The sequence below is a fragment of the Drosophila takahashii genome, chromosome 4 (genome assembly GCF_030179915.1).
Source record: "Drosophila takahashii strain IR98-3 E-12201 chromosome 4, DtakHiC1v2, whole genome shotgun sequence".
In the NCBI taxonomy this organism is placed as follows: domain Eukaryota; kingdom Metazoa; phylum Arthropoda; class Insecta; order Diptera; family Drosophilidae; genus Drosophila; species Drosophila takahashii.
This window is the reverse complement of record NC_091682.1, coordinates 2,982,661-3,006,953: the sequence shown is the minus strand read 5'-3', so window position 1 is coordinate 3,006,953 and position 24,293 is coordinate 2,982,661. Positions and strand designations below refer to the sequence as shown.

Sequence of the window (24,293 nt, the reverse complement as noted above, 5' to 3'; positions counted from 1 at the left end):
TCGTGTAGATATTAAATATTTGCCAAAGCGGGCCGAACGAGTAAATTTTAGGTAGCGTACTTATTTAGTCGCATCTAAAATTATTTTTCGTCACAAAAGTTGATATCAGAACTTTTGTACGTTGAAGGTGCGATCGTCACTAGTTTTTTACCTCGTTAAGAGGTGTTTTTATTTGATAATTAATTAATTCGTATTTTACTTTTTTTCTGTCCGTTATTATTGCGTATTCATTCGTTGTTTATGGGGGAGATACATGTACAACTGCCATTTTATCGTGATTTTTTTTTAACTGATTACATTGTTCTTATATAATTTTAACAAATTTGTATTTTTTTATATTTTAAAATGGCGGCCGTGGGAATTTTTTTGTCAGGCTATATAAAAAGTAGGCCAGCTGTGGATCGTCCACAGGTCGCTGTGTAGATCCGATTTTTATAAAACCAAATGTATTTTGTTAAGAAATAATGTAGAAACTGTCTAAGCCTAACTTACATAGAACATCTCAAAAACTCTGGTTGTTGCACTCTTTCAAAGTCAAAAATCTATTTTTTTCATATTTATCTTGTTGTTTTTGCTTTAAAAAAAATACACAAACGTACAAATTTATACATGAAGTAAATAAGTAAATGAATTGATTTTTTTTTCTATATGTATCTCTCCCCTTTAGGGTCCTGTATTATTTTGGGTGAACTTCCGCTTAGCTGTCACGTTCGATCTCGTCCAAATTATCAATATCAACGTTATTTGGGGTCTTGATTACGGGAAAAATAGTCAAAGTTGACGCATGTAACAGGATTATAAAAAATAACGGTAAACTTATTTTTCGTAAATATCTTCGAATACCTACATTAAGTCAGGGGGAAATGTAAGCTATTTAATAAATGAGTAATTACTGTAATTCGTGCAAAAGTATGTAACAGGGAGAAGGGAGCGTTTTCGACCCTATAAAGTATATATATTCTTGATTAGGGTCACTAGCCGAGTCGATATAGCCATGTCTGTCTGTCTGTATGAACGCTGAGATCTCGGAAACTATAAAAGCCAGAAGATTGAGATTTCCCACACATATTCCTACGCAGCGCAATTTCAGCCAAGCGCCACGCCCCCTCTAACGCTGACAATCGCCCACTAAGGATTTTAAAATGTGGGTGGCGCCCACACCTTTAAAGATTTCCGAGAACTATAAATGCAATTTTGTTGTGTATATTTATACCTATCGAAATGTAGAACACATTTTTCAAATCGGACCATTCATTATTATTATCTCTCGCACTTCCTTTGGCTGAGTGACGGGTATTAGATAGTCGGGACACCAACTCGACTACAGCGTTCTCTCCTGTTTTTTTCTGAAAAGTAATATTTTTCGTTAAAAACGCTGAATAAGATTACTTTTTCGCAATGTCTAAAAACACTAACTTTTATAGTAATACGTGAGAGTTAATATATAAATTTATAAAGATTGAAAGCTAATAGGTTTATTTTATAATTACAAAGGAAGAATATTGGTCCTAAAATATACAGACTTCACTTGAGCTGTAAGAAGGCCCTTACGTATAAATATACCGTTGTCTTACCATGTTTATGTTCTGAGTATCATATTCATACGTTTTTGATCTTTTTGACTTGTTTTTTTTCGAGGTCAAACCATTTCCAGAAGGCTCCTTTAAAATATTCGAGTTTAAAGTATCCATGTCTTTTTGGTTGTCCTTTTGGTCCATTCTTGTTTTCCGACTTGAATACCTAGTTAAACGATTTAACGAAAAGAATGGACATTTTTTCACTAATTTTTTGTTTCACTTGTATTGCAAAAAATAGTTCATTTCTGGGATGTTTTTTAAATAAAATAATAATTTAGGTTATGTCTTAAAGTACCTGTCTACGCCCCTGAATAATACTAGAGATGAATGTATGTATGTAAGCAAAATATTAAATTGTTTATATTTCTTCTTAATATTATTTTAGTTCACTTTTTGTAAACCAAAAACTTTGCAGTTTTACTAAAGTTTGAATGCACTATATTTATAAAATGAAATTAACATAATAATAATAATACAATTTCTACAATTTAAAAAGCATGTTGGGTAAGAATGCGAGAGTATTTACATTCGTGTATTTATGATACTCTCCACCTAAAATGTTTATATAATTAGGAAGCTTTTGTGTAGATTCATGCATATGCATGCATTTTTTAGTGTACATATGGATACACACTCGACTGAAACAAAATCATCAGCATCTGATAGTACAAATAAGTGTCTATAGTTACAAGAAGAAAATATATTTTTATATGATCCTCGTAATACAAATAAAATATTTTTAGTTTCTTGATTAAAAATAAATATTTGAAGAAACATACATACCTTTCTGCTTTTTATAGTTTTTATGTTTTCAATTGAACCAAAATGCGCACACAATTTGTATATTTTTACACAGTTTAGGTAAATAAAATGATTTTGTGATTTAATTGTATTAGGCTTGAAATTGTGATAGCCAAATGTAGATCTTAAAAGTTTACTTTTCTTTTTCTTAATTAGCACATCACATATTTCATATATGTAAATGTACTAAGGATCGACGTTCAGAAGTTGAAGAGCGAACAATATAGACTGCTTTCTTATGAGTTTTTTAGCATTGTCAGATTTTGTGCGTGTAGATATAATATTCAAAGTTGAGTTAATTTTAAATGAGTAAAAGCTTTTTTCGAACAGTATTTGAGAGCTTTTTAAACAAATGAAAGACTTAAGTATTTAGATATGCGGAATCCAAGCAACTAAAAAGACCCTCTATTTATCAAGTTGCAGTATATTATTTCGGCTGATTATGACCATGTAAGGGCCGGTTTCTCGAGTCCCTGTTAAAGTCCCTGATAGCTATCTGTCCGAAAAACTTAAAGACCAGATAAACTGTTCGTAAAAGCAAATCGGTTTTCTCGGCCAGCCGAAGCTTATCCTTGCAGATCATTTTTATTAACTTACAAATCGCAAAAATGTTCAATTTCGTACTTTTTGGACACTATTTATACCCGTTACTCGTAGAGTAAAAGGGTCACTAGCCCAAGAATATGTGTGGGAAATCTCAACCTTCTAGCTTTTGTAGTTTCCGAGATCTCAGCGTTCATACGGACAGACAGACGGACATGGCTAGATCGACTCGGCTAGTGACCCTGATCAAGAATATATATACTTTATGGGGTCGGAAACGCTTCCTTCTAGCTGTTACACACTTTTGCACGAATACAATATACCCTTTTACTCTACGAGTAATAATATCACCAAGAGTAAAAGGTAATATTTAAAAAACAAGATAGTACGCTATAGTCGGGTTGGTGTCCCGACTATAATCGTAACTCAGCTAAAGGGAGTGCGAGGGAGATGGATATATATAGATATTTTGATTGCGTATAACTTTTTAATGAATGGTCCGATTTGAAAAATGTCTTCTACATTTCGATAGGTATAAATATACACAAAAAAATTGCATTTATACTCCTCGGAAATCTTTAAAGATGTGGGCGCAGGGCACATTTTACATACTTTTGCACGAATACAATATACCTTTTTACTCTACGAGTAACGGGTATAAACACCGAAGCTAGAATTTTTTTTGGCGTTTTTTTTCCGATCCTTCCTATGGGAGCTATAAGATATAGTTGTCCGATCCGGTCGGTTCCGACTTATATACTACCTGCCATAGAAAGAAGACTTTTGGGAAAGTTTCAAGCCGATAGCTTTAAAACTGAGAGACTAGTTTGCGTAGAAACGGACAGACAGACGGACAGACGGACATGGCTAGATCGACTCGTCTAGTGATGCTGATCAAGAATATATATACTTTATAGGGTCGGAAACGTCTCCTTCACTGCGTTGCAAACTTCTGACTGAAATCATAATACCCTCTGCAAGGCTATAAAAATCACGCACTTAGAAGGGTCCTAATTTTTTATATACACCACTATTTTTATTAGCCATTGTAGTTTAGTAGTCGTCTACTATCAAATAAAAAATAAAAAAATTAAGAATTTAAGTTTTAACTATTTTTTTGTAAATTAAAACCGCATGTAACTTTGGTTTTTCACAAGAATTTACCTCATTTTTTACGGTGTAAGTACTAATTTTTTTCCAAATCGATTTTATTTATTAAGAGTAGTATTTTTAAAGAAAATTTAGGAAATTACAAGACATACTTAAGTGTTAAAGTTCCTTTTAAGCTGCAAATCAGATTTTAACATGGATAATGGCTTTGAAGTAACCAAATCCAGGCTTGGAAACTTTTTGGATCGTCCAATTGGCCCAGACTTCTTATAAACATGATCCTAACTTGAGATAAAATACTAACCGTAGCCCCATTCTAGTTTTAATATTTTAAAAAATTATAAGTTACACAAGTGTACTTATTATTTTGACCACACCTAAACCGACCTTTCGCACAAATGTATGGCTAACATGGAATAGACGGGTTTTACTGTATCCATTGTTTATTAAAATATTGCAGAACAGAATACCCTTTCAAAATAAAAAGGTTTGGGAGGTCTGGCCTCATTAACTTTAGAGATATCTCTTAGCAAGTGAGGATGTAACGTGTGTACCTATTAATATGATCAGGTGTGTATATGCCATAAACCACGTTTGCAAGAGAAAAATAGTGGTATTTCGTTTTACTATTGAGATAAATAGCATAGTAGCCGTGAAATATTTGTAAATTTTAAATTCTCCCCTTTGTTAAAAATGTTTTGTTCTCTTTAAAGCATTTTTTCAATACTGTTATTTTGTATATTAGTAACGGCTACTATGATATATTTCTTAAAAATAAAGTGAAATACCAATATTTTCCTTTTGAAAATGCGGAGGATCAAACGTGGTTTAAGGCATATAGTTTCTTGGCCAATATGTCTTAGGGGCTGTCCATATATTACATAATCACAATTTTAGTGATTTTTGACCCCCTCCCCCCCTTGTAATCATTTCTTCATCAAAAAAAAAAAATTTTTTGCACTGGAGTAATCATTTGGTTGCCCCCCCCCCCCCCCCCCCCCCATTAGATGATTACGTAATATATGGACAGACCCTTAACCCTTAATAATCCATTGAATATGTTCCGCCCAAACGATTTATATCGTTTTCTGCGTACATACAAATGTTCCAAAGTCAAGGCTACTAAGATATTTTTAATGAAAAACCAGTATTTTTCTCTTGCAAATGCGGAGGGTCAAAAGTGGTTTCCATTGCATTTTTTTTTTGGTAATGTTGCTTAGAATTGTCAATTGCATAAAAAGGTGCGAACTAATACCGTGTACACAAGGAGGATGTTTCTGCAACAGCGACCAAATTCCGCTACAGCGACCTCATATAAAAAGTATGAGTGCTAGAAAAAAACGTCGAAGAGATGCTACAACTTCGCTTCAGCGGAATCTGGGACCACATAAGAAAATAAATGTGGTATATCAATATTATACATCGATTCGACTGTTCCACCAAACGCAAATAAACGGATTTCTACTGATTCCTAAATAATTCAATATAAAAAGCTTTCTACAGGCACATTCATTTCCCAAAACTGGCCAAATCAAAGAATCCAATGCGACGAAGGAGTTATAAATTCTTTAAAGAGTACAATCGCAATTAAATTGACAAAATGTAGAAGGGTGCCTCCCTTTTCCTAGGAGATTGTTGACCTGCACAAGTTTTTATCACACATCATTTGAGAAATCATTTGCAGCGCATAACAAAAATCGTGCTAGTGTCGAAACTGTATTTAGTTTTGCTTTCTAATCTTATTTACGGGAAAACACAATTTGCACGTCTTTTCTTCGGTTTCGATTTAAACAGCTAACATCGCTAAACATCACAGCAGCGTTAGTAAGTCGGGGAAAGTTTCGAAAAGGCAAATGCTCATAATATATTAGAATTCTTAAGCCTAGTACTCAGTACGACGAAAGCTGCTAGATAAGCATAGGAGTAAGTGAGAGGCAAATAGGTAGCCGACGTCTTTACCCGGGGACTTTTTCCCACCTCGGTACTCAGTTGAGCTAAGGAAATAATAAGAAAATAACACAAAAATACTAGATTTAGCGGATGATCTCCGATAAACGCCTTTAGCCGCGGCCCAAAGAATAAAAAATTTAATCTTTGGCTGTGCTTGTGCAGAAGCGGCCCAGGACGGCTCAACATTTTGGCTTAAAGCCTAGTACTCAGTTCGGCTAAGAGTTTCACTAGTCGAAAAATAGTATTCTTTTGTAGTGTCACCGAAGTTTTCAGAGTTCACCCGCTTGCATGTAGCATGGTCTTATTGTAAACCAGCTGGGTTCACAAATAACAAACAAATCAACTGGCGCCAATTATAAAATATTACATAATGTTGAGCCGACCTGGGCCGCAATCTTTAAATTTGCTGTTGGCATGGCGATATGTATTGCCGCAAATCCTACAGGCAGTTTTCCATTGGTTTTTGAAGTTTTCTGAAGTTTGAAAACTGCCTGTAGGAGTTGCTGCAATACATATCGCCATTCCAACAGCGAATTAATAAAAGAATTAATATTTTAAAATTGGCGCCAGTTGATTTGTTTGCTGAGAGTAAGACCATGCTACATGCATTGCGGATAAACTCCGAAAACTTCGGTCACACTAAAAGATTAATATTTTTCGACTAGTAAAACTCTTAGCCGAACTGAGTACTAGGCTTTACATTTTTTAAGCCTAGTACTCAGTACGACGAAAACTGCTAGCTAAGCATAGGAGTAAGCGAGAGGCAAATAGGTAGCTAACGCCTTTAGCCGGGGACTTTTTCCCACCTCGGTACTCAGTTGAGCTAAGGAAATAGTAAGAAAATACCACAAAAATACTAGATTTAGCGGATGAATTCCGATGAACGCCTTTAGCCGCGGCCCAAAGAATAAAAAATTTAATCTTTGGCTCTTTATGTGCAGAAGCGATGAGCCAATAACAATTTATAAATGGAAGGAAAACCAGAAAAACCAATGGCCAATGCCTGTAGGAGCTGCTGCAATACATATCGCCATTCCAACAGCGAATTGAGAGCTTGCGACCCAGGTCGGCTCAACGTATTGTAATATTTTAAAATTGGCGCCAGTTGATTTGTTTGTTGAGAGTAAGACCATGCTACATGCATTGCGGATGAACTCCGAAAATTTCGGTCTCACTAAAAGATTAATATTTTTCGACTAGTAAAACTCTTAGCTGAACTAAGTACTAGGCTTTATTCTTTGGCCCGCGGCTAAAAGCGTTCATCGGAGTTCATCCGCTAAATCTGGTATTTTTTCGGTATTTCCGTACCATTTCGTTAGCTTATCTGAGTACCGCGGTGAAAAAAGTTCCCGGCTAAAGGCTTTAGCTACCGTTTTGCCTCTCGCTTACTCCTATGCTTAGCTAGCAGTTTTCGTCGTACTAAGTACTAGACTTTACTTTAAAAATTGTGATGTGTTTTGAGTTTGTGAGAACTAGTCATTTTCTTATGCCCTTTCCTCACCAGAGCTGAATGTAGCATTTTGACATTTTTTGGTATATGTTACATTTTTCCCATATAAGCCTAGTACTCAGTTCGGCTAAGAGTTTCACTAGTCGAAAAATATTAATCATTTAGTGTGACCGAAGTTTTCCGAGTTCATCCGCAATGCATGTAGCATGGTCTTACTCTCAGCAAACAAATCAACTGGCGCCAATTTTAAAATATTACAAAACGTTGAGCCGACCTGGGTCGCAAGCTTTAAATTCCCTGTTGGAATGGCAATATGTATTGCAGCAACTTCTACAGGCAGCTTTCCATTGGTTTTTGTGGTTTTCCTTCCATTTATACATTGTTATTGGCAAACCGCTTCTGCACAAACACAGCCAAAGATCAAATTTTTTATTCTTTGGGCCGCGGCTAAAGGCGTTCATCGGAATTCATCCGCTAAATATAGTATTTTTTTGGTATTTCCTCACTGTTTTCTTAGCTCAACTGAGTACCGAGGTGGAAAAAGTCCCCGGCTAAAGGCGTTAGCTACCTATTTGCCTCTCGCTTACTCCTATGCTTAGCTAGCAGTTTTCGTCGTACTGAGTACTAGGCTATATTTTCAAGTGGTTCTAGAGGTGGGAGAAAAGAGCATTCGACAATAAATGCTATTACATTTTGATATTTTCGTGCCTAAAATACCAAATATCTGAGTATTTTTTGACTATCGACAAAACGGCCATCGCAAAATTTTCGAAATTATCAAGGCCCACTATAGATGATTTCTCTGCAGAAAAAAAAATTACGAGTAACTGCAGTTAACAAAACCTAACCAATCTTTTGCCGCTCAAGCCTAGTACTCAGTTCGGCTAAGAGTTTCACTAGTCGAAAAATATTAATCATTTAGTGTGACCGAAGTTTTCGGAGTTCATCCGCAATGCATGTAGCATGGTCTTACTCTCAACAAACAAATCAACTGGCGCCAATTTTAAAATATTACAAAACGTTGAGCCGACCTGGGTCGCAAGCTTTAAATTCCCTGTTGGAATGGCGATATGTATTGCAGCAACTCCTACAGGCAGTTTTCCAATGGTTTTTTGTGGTTTTCCTTCCATTTATACATTGTTATTGGCAAACCGCTTCTGCACAAACACAGCCAAAGATCAAATTTTTTATTCTTTGGGCCGCGGCTAAAGGCGTTCATCGGAATTCATCCGCTAAATCTAGTATTTTTTTGGTATTTCCTTACCATTTCCTTAGCTCAACTGAGTACCGCGGTGAAAAAAGTCCCCGGCTAAAGGCTTTAGCTACCTATTTGCCTCTCGCTTACTCCTATGCTTAGCTAGCAGTTTTCGTCGTACTGAGTACTAGGCTTCAGGTTTGTCACAGGAAGTAAGAGGCAACAAATCACCATATCGATAAGACCACCGAAGGATTGCAAAATCAACATCTAATGTATGCATATATAATGCAAACAAAAGCTTAATAAAACATTCAAATCTTTTTTGTCCATGGTCAATACATTTGATTGTTTAAATAACCTGCTTGCGGCTTAGTATTTGAGAAATTATGCCCATATCTTAGGTTTTGAAATATGTCTTCCTCATGAAAAGCTTTCAACGCATTCCTTTGTGTTTCCGTGCTTGCGCTGTTTCTCTAGCTGTTTCTGAATTTTCAGCAGAAAACACAGGACAAAAATAAGATCATTTTTGTTAGCATTGAATATTTTGAATTTAAATACAAAGCACATCTGTTTTCGAAATAATAAATGCTGAATGCTAAATGCTTTCCCGTGCGGACAGGAAATAGCATTTTTTTGAATACCGAAAAAATACTACAGTATGTACATCAGTGAGGAAACGGCATTAGTTTCATGAAAATACTAAAGCTTAGTATTTTGTAGAAATACGGATTTTTGTGAATCGAATACCCATTCCAAACAACCTGAATACCATTATCAATATTTTACGGCATCTGTTATCGGTTTTATAAAAATTGCTTACATTTTTTTTGGTTTTATTTTGTTTTTAGTACAAAAACTAGATAAACATTTCATTTATTGGACAGTTCACAAATAATTTACGAAATTTAAAACAGATTTGTACATATGAATAAGGTGAATTTCCTTAACTTGATGTTCGGCAACCTATCTTTAATGCTAGTTGCTGTGTTCTCTAGTTTCATTTGAAAAATATAAATCCTAGGTAAGTAAACACAAAGTAATTTCGTACTTACAGTTTTGATTTGTCTTGCTCGAAGAGCATGCTATGAGCATACATATGTATACCTGCGTACTCGTTAAGTTTATGCACTTACATATGTACGTACGTACATAAGTACTTCCTAAGCCTCAGCGTTATTTTCATGGACACAAATTTCTGTCTTTTCAGATCCAATAAATAGACTCAGGGAATACAACGCTCGTGAAATAAACAAAATAAACGTAACACATGTGCCTGCATTTATGCAAGCATATGAAATGCTTTTATACTACCTGTAAATGTAAACTAAACCTTTCGATGGATCAAAACATTGTAAATATGGCATACGAACGTTATGGCATACTTCTTCAAAATGAGCAATACGAAGAAGATATAGTCAACGCAAAAGGTATTCAAAAATCAAATGTGCAAAGTGTCAGCAACGGTGAGTTTGGCTTTTACTAGCAGAGAAATATACATAAATATATCAAATCCGCAGGAAATACAAGACATTGAAATTCTTTTAAATATGCATACATACGTATGTATGTTCATATGAATATATGTACGTAATCTTTATAAAAGTTACTTTATATTAATATTTTCCAAAAAGTCAATCTAATAAATACAATATAGATTTTTAACACGAGTAGATCCCATAAAGAAAGATGCATATGGGTTGACATCGAATGTATGTAAGTATATTGATGCAGGTACAAATTGCGCCCGAATTCAGCGATTAGCGATATCCGTGCCACCCTTTTGATCAGGATTAGGGATGTCGAAATATTTAAAAATATCGTATCGATGATATTTTTTATTTAAACAAAAAATCAAAATGATATTTGATATATCAGAAAAAAAATATCTATATATCAGATATTTTTGATATTTTTGTTTTATTATTTTTTTTTAATTTTAAGCTGCATAAGCATTAACCACTAAACATTAACCCACATACGATCTTAAATTATATTTTTATAATTTTTAGTTTATATTTATTAATAAATGAAAGAAAACAATATTTATTTTTGCTTTCTTTTGTTTTTATTTATAATATTCAAGTCAAGTATTTCCCGCGCATTTTTTTTAGCGCGTTTTCTTGAATTCTGAATGCTATGCTATGCATTTTCACTTGCCGAAAAATAAATTTTAGCGGCGCTCATCTTTCACATATGTATTTTTTCTTGTCCCGATGAAAAGTGAGACCACTTAAAATTATCAAAAAAAAATGTGAAAAAAAATCGATGATATATGATAATTATTCAAAAAAAATATCACGATAAAAATATTTATTTTTTCGTAAAAAATATCGATATATTGATATTTTGATATATTTTCGACATCCCTAATCAGGATGAACAGCGCAACAGATTTTAACGTGTACTCATAGATACAGTGGCGGACTAAAGTATACGGACGACCCCCTTTTTGGGAGTTCACACACTTCTATTGATTTTACAGGAAAAGTAATGATGCAGTTTTGTTTTGAATGTTAGTAATATACAAAAACCGAAATGTTATTCTTATTCATAAAAAACTTTAAAAGTTAAACACGAAAAAATTAATAATGGCATTGACAAAAGTCTACGGACGATTTTTACATAGAACTTTCAAAATTTTCGCTCCAAAATTACCCAAACCTGCTTTATAATTTGTATGCCCAGGACTTATGGTGGTGAAAACAATTGCCGGGAAGCATAAAACAGTAGCCAATTCTTCAGGATGCCGTATGCTTAGGATCATTATCCTGTTTGTGGATCGAGATGGTTCCGAGGCGTTATTTGTCCACATATGTAAGCCTTAAAATTATGTTAAAATATGGTCTTATACTGAGAACGAACCATAATACCCTCGACGATGACAAAATTTCCTACTCCCGATGCTTCAACTGTAAAGTTTTTATACAATAAAATTTCGGTTTTTGTATATTAATAACATTAAAAACATAACTACATCATTACTTTTCCCGTATAAGCAATAGGAGTGGGTGAACTCCCAAAAAGGAGTCGTCTGTAGACTTTTGTCCGTCACTGTAGTTCATATCTAAACTTAAGACGTGTATACTTATACCTTTGAATAAATTATGAATGATTAAGGCATCAAATGAAAGATACTATTTTTTAGCACAAGATCTCTTACATAATAAGTGACATTCGAATCCTGTTTAACACTGGGTTAAACAAAACAACTGATTTTTTTTTCGCGCGGAGTCCCACGGCCACACCTCCCGCCCAACCGACCGAGGGGCGCTGCCGTGTATCGTACGGCACGATTCGCGAGATGATAGACGCGATTTAGAAAATAAAAATATAGTTCGAGGAAAAAAAAGTAGGATCTAATTCTGTGCTAGGAAATTTAATATTAATCGTTTTAGGAGAGGCAGAGAGTCAGAATTTGATATAATAGGATAAAGTCTATTATAGTCAGAACATAGTACTCTGAAAGGTTCATGCATGTCATAGTGGTTTAAAATTAAGGGAATGTAATTTCTAGTTAATCTACTTGGAACAAAAAAGTTAAGTCGTCCAACCAAGTCGGGGCTATCAATTTCACCTCGAATAAGCTTATAAATGAAGACAGTTCCAAGCATCGTTTTACGGTTGGTTAGGGAGGGTAAGTTAATTAGGAGTAATCTACTAGAATAAGAAGGTAAAATGCAGTTTGCATCCCAGTTTAGGCGCCTTAACGCAAAAAGTAAAAAGTTCTTTTGTACGGATTCGATACGGTCAATATGAATTCCGTATTGGGGACTCCAGACGGGTGATCCATACTCAAGTATCGGCCGGACGAGCGAGATGAATAAGGTCTTAGTAATATAAGGATCATCAAATTCCTTAGACCACCTTTTAATAAAGCCAAGCGCACCGCAAGCTTTATTTACCATGGATGAAATGTGATCAGTGAACTTTAGTCTTGGGTCCAAAAGAACACCAAGATCATTGACTAGGTCTAATCTGTCCAGAGTGCTCTTACTCAGCGTGTAAATCGCATATTGAGGAGTAACACGACAAAAAGTCATCACCTTACACTTAGAGCCATTTAAATTCAGCGAACTGTCGGAGCACCATGTTTGGAAACTATTTAAATCGGATTGTAAATCAGACTGGCAAAAAGTATCCTTGTACTGCAGGCATAATTTCACATTATCAGCGTACATAAGTACACGAGAATGACTTATAACTAATGGAAGGTCGTTTATGAATAAAGTAAAAAGTAGCGGCCCCAAGTGACTCCCTTGTGGGAAACCGAGGTAACCTGGAGTGTACAAGAAAGAGAATTTTTAAAAAGTACCCTTTGCGTTCTGCCTTTTAAATAATTTAAGATTCATCTCAAAAGATCAACTGGGAACCCAATTAAATCGAGTTTTCTAACCAGAAGTAGGTGGTTTACGGAGTCAAATGCTTTACTAAAGTCAGTGTAGATGACGTCTGTTTGAAAATTGTTTTTGAATCTCTTTATCACAAATGAAGTGAGCTCCAAAAGGTTAGTAATTGTTGATCTACGTTTCATAAAGCCATGTTGACATGGAGATATAACTGACCTACATAGGTGCTGCAAATGAGGTGTAATAATATTTTCAAAAAGCCTCGGGATAGCTGACAATTTAGATATGCCTCTATAATTGTTTGCTTCCAATTTATTACCTTTCTTGTGGAGGGGAATCACAAACGATTCTTTCCACATAGAAAGAGGTGCTATCTTGGATAGAAATACGCGGTCCGGATTTGAAACGAAACATAGGTCCAATAAACGACCTAGTGAATTTTTAATATTGTTAATTTGAGACAATGATAAATCTAGCAAGCCTTCAATAAAGTCATGCTGGGCTAGTGGAAGTAAAACATTTGATTGTTCATCTGTTGACCACGATGTTCCCGGGATATTAAAATCTCCTAGAACTAAAAGTTGGTCTCTATCTCTCTATATACGAGCAGGTGATATATATAAAACTACCGGGAAACGACAGCCTTACACATATGAACTCTATATTATAGAATTCTTCAAATGTGACCACTTCTGACGTGAGAGTTGAGTTCACGGCAATTAAAACACCACCGCCTCGTTCTGATGGACGGTCATGCCTATAGGTGGTGTACTTACCAGGAAAAATTTCGGAGTTTTAGATCTCCTCTTTTAGCCAGGTCTCTGTAAATACAATAATATAGGAAGCAAAAGAAAGACTATCCGAATACAATTTAGATAGCTTACTGCGCAAGCCTCTCGTATTCTGATAGGAAAGAATTAAGCTAGTTTTTAGTTTTTTGAAGACGAAGATAGGGTAGAAGATGAAGATGAAGATGCCGCACTACTCTGGCCTTGATTGGGGAGTCTAGTCTGCACGGGTCTTTTTATACAATATATTATTATATATGGCCACTTCCAAAATGTCGCTCGGGACATTTGCACACCTTTAAAGTTGAAAAAAAATTGTAAAACAATGGATTTTAATTTTAATTATGGGATTTTCTTTTCACTCTTCCCAAGCTCAATTTTTGGTAAAAATCTTGATTTTGTACCACTTTCAGTTTTTAAGATATCGGTAAAAAACTGCCGTATTCGCTCGGGACAAAAATGGAAGTGGATTTCGGGGAAGTTCATACAACACCAGAAATTAGCGAATTCTGATGGAATATTTGAATGCGATTTTTTTTAGAATGTTGTTCTAACATGTCGCTGTGAAATGCTTTTGGTTTTACTCAAAAATTCTTTGACGTTTTTATACCCGTTACTCGTAGAGTAAAAGGGTATATTGTATTCGTGCAAAAGTATGTAACAGCTAGAAGGAAGCGTTTCCGACCCCATAAAGTATATATATTCTTGATCAGGATCACTAGCCGAGTCGATCTAGCCATGTCCGTCTGTCCGTCTGTCTGTCCGTCTGCCTGTCTGTCTGTCTGTCTGTCTGTCTATCTGTCTGTCTGTCCGTACGAACGCTGAGATCTCGGAAACTATAAAAGCTAGAAGATTGGCATTTTGCATGCAGATTCTAGGAGCTCCTACGCAGCGCAAGTTTGTTTCAAAAGGGTGCCACGCCCTCTCTAACGCCCACAAGCCCCCTCTAACGCCCACAGTTTTGAAGCTATTATGAAAATAGTAACTGATATGTATTCGCTTCGTCAATACCTATCGATTGGCCAAGTAAAAAATTGCCACGCCCACTCTAACGCCCACAAACCCAATAAACGCTTAAACCTGGCCAGCGCCTACATTTCCGCCTTTCATAACCAGTAGTACCAATATCTGGCGGTAGATGGCGCAATACAATATACACTAGCGCCATCTAGGAAATGGCATTGGAAAAAATCTGCCTTTTTTTCTGTGGTCACTCTAATTCACATTATGTTAATGCAAATTTTAAATTATTTGAAATGCGGCGCGCATTTTGTCTCTTTTTCTCGTATACGTTTTTCACAAGTGCATTCACCTGCGCTAGAGAGAGACGGAAGATGTGCTAGGCAGAATTGAAAGTTCTAGAAAGCCTCTTCTAGAAAGAGATCCCTGGGTAAAAATCGAGCGGCGAAAAACATATAAGAAGGTATATTTCTATTAAGTTGTTTAGCTGAGTAACGGGTATCTAATAGTCGAGGCACTCGACTAAAGCGTTCTCTCTTGTTTTTTTATGCAGTTTCAACCACATTCGCTCGGGACATGTCGCTCGGGACATGTCGCTTGGGACATTTTTTCCGACTGTTTTGTAAAGCGGATTTCTTTACCTCTATCTCTCAATTGCTGGATGTTTTGCTTTTAACTTAATAGTTTAGTATGTGAATGAAACATTCAGTACAGAAAAATGTCACATATTAGCATTCCTATAGGATAAATTAACAACAGAAGACAGGTCCAAAAAATAACAAAAAAATAGCCAAAAACTGATTTTTGCGTATATTGGGGGGGTTTGTCATAAAAATAATCAAACTATACTCCAAATTTGTAGTTAAGCTCAGTATCCAACTAATTAGAAACTAATATCGGCGCAAAATCATGTGGAAATATGTTTTATTCAAGTTTCAAGGTTTTTGGCTTGGTGGACTTTTTTTTGGAAGTGCCCATATATTATACAAAGCTTATTTGATGCAGTTTAAAAAAAATGCAATACCTACAACATTTGTACTACGAGAAATGATAGCCCTAGTGTATAGTTTAAAGTATATATGTATTCTTGATCAGTAGGCGAGTTGATATAGCCATGTCCGTCTGACTGTCTATTTTAATACCGTTGACGAGCTAAATTTATTTGCGATCTTGTAAAAAATAATCTTGTATTATTGTATAGCCCTTTATTTTATTCTAAAATTTTTAAACTTTAAAATTACATTTTCCAAGCATCAAGTTTATATAAAACTTCGATTAAGGAGCCAAAAACATGAAAATACCACGCAAATGCCACCCGATGGCATTTCGTTCGTCGTTCGTATGTCGGAAAGTATGTAACAGGGACAAGAAAGCTTTTCCGTCACTATAAAAGTTATACATACACTAGTCGGCATAATTATTTTGACAAATTTTAAAGTTAAATCTTCTCATATTGTGAACTTATAATAGAAACATTTTGGCACCTATAGAAAGAGCAATTCAATTCCGTTTAAATGACACAAAAATGTTCTTAACCCATTAAGCACCCTTTGAAAAGTGAGCAAATTAGAACATTTTTTGTGAAGGTCAAATTTTCCACTTTTTTCCTGGGGCTTAAAAACAAAATGTTTTGATGCAAAGTTTTTCCCCAATCAAAATTAATAATAACTGCAAAAAAAATCTCAAAATATTTTTCCTTGTATTTTATATGATTTTTTGAAAATAGCTAAAAATGACAATTTTAGCCGCTTTTTCTTCCTTTTCATACAAAATTTTACTGAGATGTCTCCAAGTAAAAAAATCATAAAAAATAGAAGGAAAAATATTTGGAAATTTTTTTTTTGCAGTTATTAATTTTTATTGGGGAACAACTTTGCATCAAAACATTTTAGTTTTAAGCCCCAGGAAAAAAGTTGAAAATTTTCAAAGGGGTCTTAATGGGTTAAGAACATTTTTGTGTCATTTAAACGGAATTGAAGTGCTCTTTCTATAGGTGCCAAAAGTTTATATTATAAGTTCAAAATGTGACTACAGTTAACATTCAAATCTGTCAAAATAATTATGCCGACTAGTGTATATTCTAATCAGGATCCTAGCCGAGTCGAACTAAACATGTCCGTTTGTCTACCTTTTTGTATGTACGCTGAAATCTCGAAAACTACAAAAGATAGAAAGTTGGGATCAACCAAACAGTTTCAAGCAGGGATCGAAAATAATCGTTATTGAAAAATAACAATCGCCAAGAAGGATTTGAGCTACAAAACTTTTTCCTCCAGGTTCTAAAAATAAAATAAACTTATATATCAGGATTTTTATGATAAAAATCAAAAGTAATCTGTATTTAGGATTTTGTTTTAACTGCTATTTGGTCTAAGTCAATTAAAAATGGACGGGAATTAAATTAAAACGAACTAAAATTTATTAAATGAACATCAATAAATAGTTTTTAAAAGTTTGAAGTATATTTAGTGTGAGTTTTATTGACTTTTAAAGGTGTCCCAACTTACGGACCTCTTTTTCAAAATGTTATTTTTCGGTACTTTTTAAAAATAGTTATTTTTTAGTTTTCACTAAGGAAAACAAATATTTTGTTGTTTCTTCCGATCGTTCCTATGGCAGCTATATGATATAGTAGTTCAATGTTGATAAAATTAAAATGAAATTAGGAAATATTTAAAAAGAGTCATATCCTAGAGTAGAAGAGAATACAATAAAAACCAATGAAGCAATAATTTATTTCCTATTATATTCCCATTAGTTTTCCGATCTTTCCTATGGCAGCTATATGATATAGTTGTCTGATTTTGAAATAAATTAATTCGAAATTCAGAATTCAATATTCAAGATATCATTTTTTTGCATTTTTTTTCGGCGTTTATACCTATGGGAGCTATATGATATAGTTGTCCGATCCGGCTCGTTCCGACATATATACTACCTACAAAAGAAAGAAGACTTTTGGGAAAGTTGTAGTCCATTAGACTAGTTTGCGTAGAAACAGACGGACGGACATGGCTAGATCGACTCGTCTAGTGATGCTGATCAAGAATTTATATACTTTATGGGATACACGGAAACGTCTCCTTCACTGCGTTGCAATCTTCTGACTAAAACATAATACCCTCTGCAAGGGTATAATTATACAAATTTTAAAAACAAAACTAAAGTATTTCTGCCATAGAACTATCAGTTGATCCTAAAATCTATTTTTGATCGGAGCAGCGGTTTAGATTTTTATAATCCAAAATCGGACTACTTTAACATATACATGGGACGTTCCATGTCAACCTGGCCACCCCACTTTTTTATACCCTTGCAGAGGGTATTATGATTTCAGTCAGAAGTTTGCAACGCAGTGAAGGAGACGTTTCCGACCCCATAAAGTATATATATTCTTGATCAGCATCACAAGACGAGTCGATCTAGCCATGTCCGTCTGTCCGTCTGTCCGTCCGTCTGTCCGTCTGTCTGTCTGTCCGTCTGTCCGTCTGTCCGTCTGTCTGTTTCTACGCAAACTAGTCTCTCAGTTTTTGAGCTATCGGGACGAAACTTTCGCAAAAGTCTTCTTTCTATTGCAGGTAGTATATATGTCGGAGCCGACCGGATCGGACAACTATATCTTATAGCTCCCATAGGAAGGATCGGAAGAAAAAAACTTTAAAAAATTCTAGCTTCGGTGTTTTTTGAAATATTACCTTCTACTTTTGGGGATGTTATTTTTTAAATATTTCTGAATTTCGAATTAATTATTTAAAAAATCGGACTACTATATCATATAGCTGCCATAGGAACGATCGGAAAATTAATGGAAAAGTAATAGGAAATAAATTCTAGCTTCTTTGATTTTTATTGTATTATCTTCTACTCTAGGATATGACTCTTTTTAAATATTTCCGAATTTCAATTTTAATTTGATCAAAATCGGACGACTATATCATATAGCTGCCATAGGAACGATCGGAAAATTAATGAGAAATATTAGAAAATTAACATTTTTGCGATTTGTTAATTAATAGGAATGATCTGCAAGGGTATATAAGCTTCGGCTGGCCGAAGCTAGCTTCCTTTCTTGTTTTTCTTTTTTTTGTATGTGGACAGTACCACATTGATTGCAAAGCCACTTGCTTACAGTAGTTTACCTCATACCTATTTTGTCAATGCTACCACTCTTTCGCCGTATAATCGCGTTGAAAAGAAAACACAATCATTTTTTTCCTGCGAACGGAAGAAACTATTGGCATGGTTCAAAAGCAGAAAAATCTGTCTTTCCATAGCCGATTACGAGATAAAAAATAGATTTTATTGGACCGTAGACGAGCAAGCGATAGCGTTTTAAAAGTCTAAAAGTACGATTTCGTCCAAAGGGCCAGTCTGCAAAAATACCATTATATTTTTCTCAGAAAGCCCCATACTTAACGGATTTTTTGCCACTGGTTTCAAAGTGGGATCTCTCTTGAGGAATTATCATTTATCAAATCTAATAATATGACTAAAAAATTTATTTAGGGAAAAAAATAGTTACTAATAATTTGCGCTGTACAATTGAGGGCAAATTTTGTTTTAATTTTTTAGTTAATAAAAACGTACAGACTGTTTTTTGACTTTGCTTTATTGACACTTTAAAAAGTTCCCCAAAAAGAGAACAATTTTATGTTTTCGTTTGTTGGCGTTATCAAGGTGAAAGATCAATTTTTGTAATGGTATTTTGCTCCCAATAGATCTCTTCCTTACTCTTAGCTAGAAAATAATCTTAAATTTATGCTTTCAAAAGTTCTTTATAAAAAAAAGTTTTTATTACAGATGGTGGCCACCTTAGCAATCCCGTCAACTTACATCGAAATAAAGTATTTGAATCAGTTATTCAGTCAGAACCGAAAGATAGTAGTAACGCAAATAAGTCTAATGTACATGAAAAAGCATTAAAAGCATCTGAAAATATATTTTCCTCAAAAATGTAAGTACGTTTGAAAAATATTTTTAAAAGGAACATGTGTTAATCGCTAATCATTTACAGAAGAAGGAATTCCAATATTGGATATCAAATGAATATCAATTGTTATAAAAATATCGGTTATGGGGAAAATCTAGATATTCCAGAGGATGTGACCAATAGCCTGCCAAACCATTGCACAGCTACAAGAGAGTCCAGTAATGTCGACAGAAATTCACCTTTCCTTGCCTCAGATACAACTATACTAGCTCCAACTGGAAAATCAAGACGGTGGGAGCAAAAGCTAGTTCAAATTAAAACTATGGAAGGAGAGTTTAGTGTTACAATGTGGGCATCCGGAATATCCGATGATGAATACTCCGGGTCAGACCAAAATGTTGGAGATTCGGATTTTTTTAAAGGAAAAGACATTGATTTTGATCGAGTCACGTCCCAACGAACCAAAGACTTGGAGCAGGTCGAATCTATATTACACCAAGAGGTATTTACTCAAGAGCCACAGGCACTTGACATGCATCCACCTTTAAGCTCAGTTCCAATAATAGAACAGTTAACGAAAGAGAAGGACATTTTATCTCATGAAAATAGTGTTTCCACAAAGATTCTATCTAAATCAACCTTAAGTTTTGAAGATCCAATTTTGATTTCGGAGTCCACAAGTATACAGTTAGTGAACGAAACTGCTGCCATGACAATTGATAATCATAGAATATTAGGTACTGATAATACTGGCGATCTGCATACATTGACTAGCTCAATGCCATTTGGTCTTGGCTTACAGGAAAGGCAACAAACTGATTGCCTATCGACAGCATCACAATTATCGTACCATGACAATACAGGTAAAAGTTAAGTTAAGTTAAGTTATTTAATTTTTGTTTTAATATACATTTTTGATTTTTTAATATAGGATCAACTGGAAGCACTGATTTAAGTTTTAATCTTTCCGAAGTCACCGTGGCCTACCCAAATGATAAAAAAATAGCTTGCCCTCATAAAGGTTGCCATAAAAATTTCAGAGATTCGTCGGCGATGCGCAAACACTTGCACACTCACGGTCCTCGTGTTCATGTATGTGCAGAATGTGGAAAAGCTTTTGTAGAAAGTTCTAAGCTTAAAAGACATCAGTTGGTTCACACAGGAGAAAAACCATTTCAGTGTACGTTCGAGGGATGTGGGAAACGTTTTTCACTGGATTTTAACTTAAGGTACAGTACAGAAAATATCTAAATGTTGTTGAGTTAAAGAAAAGCTCTAGGCACTTGTTATTCTATTAACCAACTATCAAAAAAGTATTTGAACAGATATTAATAGAGCTATGTGTAATTTTAATTCTGAAAAAAAAACAATCGATTTTTTTTTCTTGTAGATTAACATCTTAAGATAATAGGGGAGAGGACTGTAGGTTGGTAAACCTTTTGTTTTTAATCTGCCATTTCGACATTCACTTGTAAAACTTCACGTATTTGGTACTGATCGAAAGGTTAGGTTTAATTCTGAAAAAAAAACAATCGATTTTTTTTTCTTGTAGATTAACATCTTAAGATAATAGGGGAGAGGACTGTAGGTTGGTAAACCTTTTGTTTTTAATCTGCCATTTCGACATTCACTTGTGAAACTTCACGTATTTGGTACTGATCGAAAGGTTAGTCTATTAGCTTTAAAAAAAGCAAAAAAAAAATTTTTTTTTCGTTAGGGAAAACTAAAAAATAATTTTTTTTGAAAAGTGTCAAAAAACGACATTTTGAAAAAGAGGTCTGTAAGTTGGGACACTTTTATAAGTCAATAATACACACACCAAAAGTACTCCAAACTTTAAATTATTCAATTATTTTCCATCCATTTTTTAAAAACTTAGACCAAATAACAATTAAAACCAAAAGGCTCATTGAACATTCACTTTTCCCCTAATATCAAAGAAATGTACTAGGCAGAAAGCGATCTCTGTCGGGCTAAGGCCTTATTATATAAAAAACGGGTGTCTCAACTTACACGCTCAAAGTGTCTCAACTTACACAAATGTTTCGGGAAAAAAATAATAACTTTTTTTCTGACTGTCACATTAAGCTGATTCTTTTTTTAATTTGTTAACAGTTAAATTACTCATGTTTTAATTCTCTTACCAAGTTTATTTTAGCACGTTATTAATTTTTAATTGAATTTTGAAAAAAGTGGACAAAAACTTTTTTGGTGAAAAATGGTACACGACTCTCACAGCTTAAATCTGGCTAGAGCCTGGCTTATAATGTTTTCCCCAAAAGTTTTGTCACTAAAAAGGACTACAAAAAAAATAAAAAATTTTTTAGTGGAAAAGTTTTGAGAAAATTGAGTGTCTCAACTTACAGACCGTCCCAACCTACAGAAAAATAATACAAAAAAAAGGAAGCTACCTTCGGCCAGCCGAAGCTTATATACCCTTGTAGATAAAAGAATGCTCACTCGGTGCAGTTCCAGGGATTCCAGATTCAGCGTTTCTATTTATTTAAATTTTTTTTTTTTAATAATACAAAATTAGTACCCCAACCTCTTAAACTTTAGGTACATAAGTGCATCCTTAAGTGCGTTTTTCTCGAAACCACGTTTGGAAAGTCCGTGGTCATCGGCATTTCTAAACGGCTCAACCGATCGTTTTCAAATTTGTCGCATATTTTTTTGCACAAAAAAAAACACCCGCCCTCTGGGAAGCGCTTTTTTTTATTTTTTAACTTTAAGTATGGTTTTTAAGCCCAAAGTCGAATTTTTTAAGGTGAAAAACGCATTTTTGACTTTGGAAGGGCAAAAAAAATTCTTTACAAATAAATTAAAAATTTTTTCTTTTCTTAAGCAAAATGTAAATGCAAAATGGAAATCCAATAATTTTTGGAGGAGATACAGTGGTCAACGCGAAACTCCTTTTTTTAATAGTGTTCCAGCAATCGCTTTGCCACCGATATATTAGCCTATAGTATCGGCTATAAAAATTAGTGGATGTTATTTAAATTACACTTTATAATATACAATTGGTTTGAATTAAATCCATCCAACCAGTTTATATAGAAAAAATCGCAAAGTTACTTGATTTTTTGATGCCAAAACCGCAGCTGTTTGCTTTAATGTTTTTTGACTATGTTTTATTAGACTGGTTTCTCCCTTAAAAAAAATCCTAAAATTATAAGTATGGGGTTTGAAAGATAAGATCTTTTAAAAAACTGCATAGTTGTCGATATATAAAACTAGAACATAATATCGGGGTTAAGTATATACAAAGTTTAAAGGTTCTTGACTTGGTTGACTTTTTAGCGGAAATGTTCGTTTACTAATCAGGATGTTGGCCACACCCCAATCATTAACCCTTACCATTAAGTGACTTTATCCTGCTATGACTTACTAAAAAACAATACAATTTAATTAAACTTATCCTTTTTTATTTGCAGAACACATGTTAGAATACATACTGGAGATAGGCCATTTGTTTGTCCGTTTGATGCCTGCAATAAAAAGTTTGCTCAATCCACAAATTTAAAATCTCACATATTGACTCATGCGAAAGCAAAGTAAGTTCTTAAATGATATTAAATTAAATATTTTAAGATCAATTTCATTTAAGGAGGAATACCAACATTTCACGGAAAAGTAGTTGTCCAAACGTTGAGTCAAACAGCCAAAGTGAAGATAATTCTACAAATTATGTTAAGGTTGAACTACGTGATAGTGTCTCAGAAAACCATGTTCCCTTTGTGGTGTATGCAGACTGAAAATGTATATCGACCCATCTCAAACTCCTCGATCATGTTTGAAATATACATAAATCTTAATTCCTTTTTCATAATTATGTTTTTTAAGACCCTCTAATAGATTGTAGATTTTTTGTACAAATGAAATAAAAGTCATTTCATCTTTTTTGATTTCGGAAAATTTAATTGAGATTGAAAACCGGAATAAAAGGGTGTATGTTATGATATTTATTATATTTAAAATTAATAATACCTTTGTAATGTAGCATGTAAATTAAAATACAATTTTTTCAACCATAAATGTTCTTTTAAAACCCTGTGTGGATTTATTTACTGCTAGCAAATAGTCCACTATTATTATCAAAGCACATAACATTTTTTAAACTCCAAAATCTAGTTGAAGCTCTGCAAAATTTCTTGTTAATTACTAGAGTGAAACACAATCATATCCCGCCCGACAAAGAATGAGCAGAACAATTCCCTATGCTCATTTAATAGGACGCTGCCGACCGCTGCATTAGAGCATTCATTAGAGGCTTAGAAAAGGACAAATATATATGTTTTTTTTTGGCATTTCTTTGGATAAGATCACTTAGAATTTAGACGTTAAATTTAAGTTTTATACTTCAAATAACATTAACTTGTTTAATCGCACAGTGCAACATGAAAAATGTAACCGCAATTCTGATTTCATGGGCAGAAAGTACTCATCGAAATAAGCTAAAACCCATTTGGGTTTCTCTGGCTTAGCTCGCGTTTACCTATTATAGCGAGTTAAAGTTTTAAATACTAAATTTATTTGTAACGGCCATATCTTGTGAACCGATTAAAATTTCACTATCAAGTCTTTAGTGATTATGTAGCTATGAACCCAAGGAACTAAATTGACAAAGGGCTCTTGCGATG

The 24,293-nt window shown here is 34.2% G+C and overlaps 2 protein-coding genes across 5 annotated transcripts in view; one reads left to right on the top strand and one right to left on the bottom strand.

Annotated features, from left to right (window-relative positions):
- LOC108061154 (osmotic avoidance abnormal protein 3) overlaps positions 1-24,293 on the bottom strand; it is a 70,694-nt gene that overhangs the window by 16,342 nt on the left and 30,059 nt on the right. For 2 of the 3 annotated variants that reach the window (XM_070218039.1, XM_070218037.1), the window contains exon 4: positions 1,575-1,740. In XM_070218039.1, the coding sequence (XP_070074140.1) occupies positions 1,575-1,740 (166 nt within the window). Of the gene's footprint in view, positions 1-1,574; positions 1,741-2,360; positions 2,607-24,293 lie in introns of those variants that run through there. The other variant, XM_044395315.1, reaches the window with a different exon arrangement.
- Positions 9,399-23,553, top strand: pho (pleiohomeotic). 2 transcript variants are annotated; one of them, XM_017157581.3, is made up of 7 exons: positions 9,399-9,650; positions 9,837-10,056; positions 19,524-19,677; positions 19,738-20,516; positions 20,585-20,882; positions 23,088-23,207; positions 23,261-23,553. In XM_017157581.3, the coding sequence occupies exons 2-7, from the start codon at positions 9,897-9,899 to the stop codon at positions 23,406-23,408; spliced, it is 1,659 nt and encodes a 552-aa protein (XP_017013070.2). In that variant the 5' UTR covers positions 9,399-9,650; positions 9,837-9,896; the 3' UTR covers positions 23,409-23,553. The 2 variants fall into 2 exon arrangements, with proteins under 2 accessions (XP_017013070.2, XP_017013063.2); XM_017157574.3 differs by having other exon boundaries at positions 9,400-9,650; positions 9,837-10,092.

What these genes read in the sequence shown, in the direction of transcription:
- pho (XM_017157574.3), top strand. Translation starts at nt 9,897, where the DNA reads ATGTGCCTGCATTTATGCAAGCATATGAAATGCTTTTATACTACCTGT. An exon ending in AATATATTTTCCTCAAAAAT is followed by an intron (nt 19,678 to 19,737) that starts GTAAGTACGTTT and finishes AATCATTTACAG; the next exon opens with AAGAAGGAATTCCAATATTG. An exon ending in TTGACTCATGCGAAAGCAAA is followed by an intron (nt 23,208 to 23,260) that starts GTAAGTTCTTAA and finishes ATTTCATTTAAG; the next exon opens with GAGGAATACCAACATTTCAC.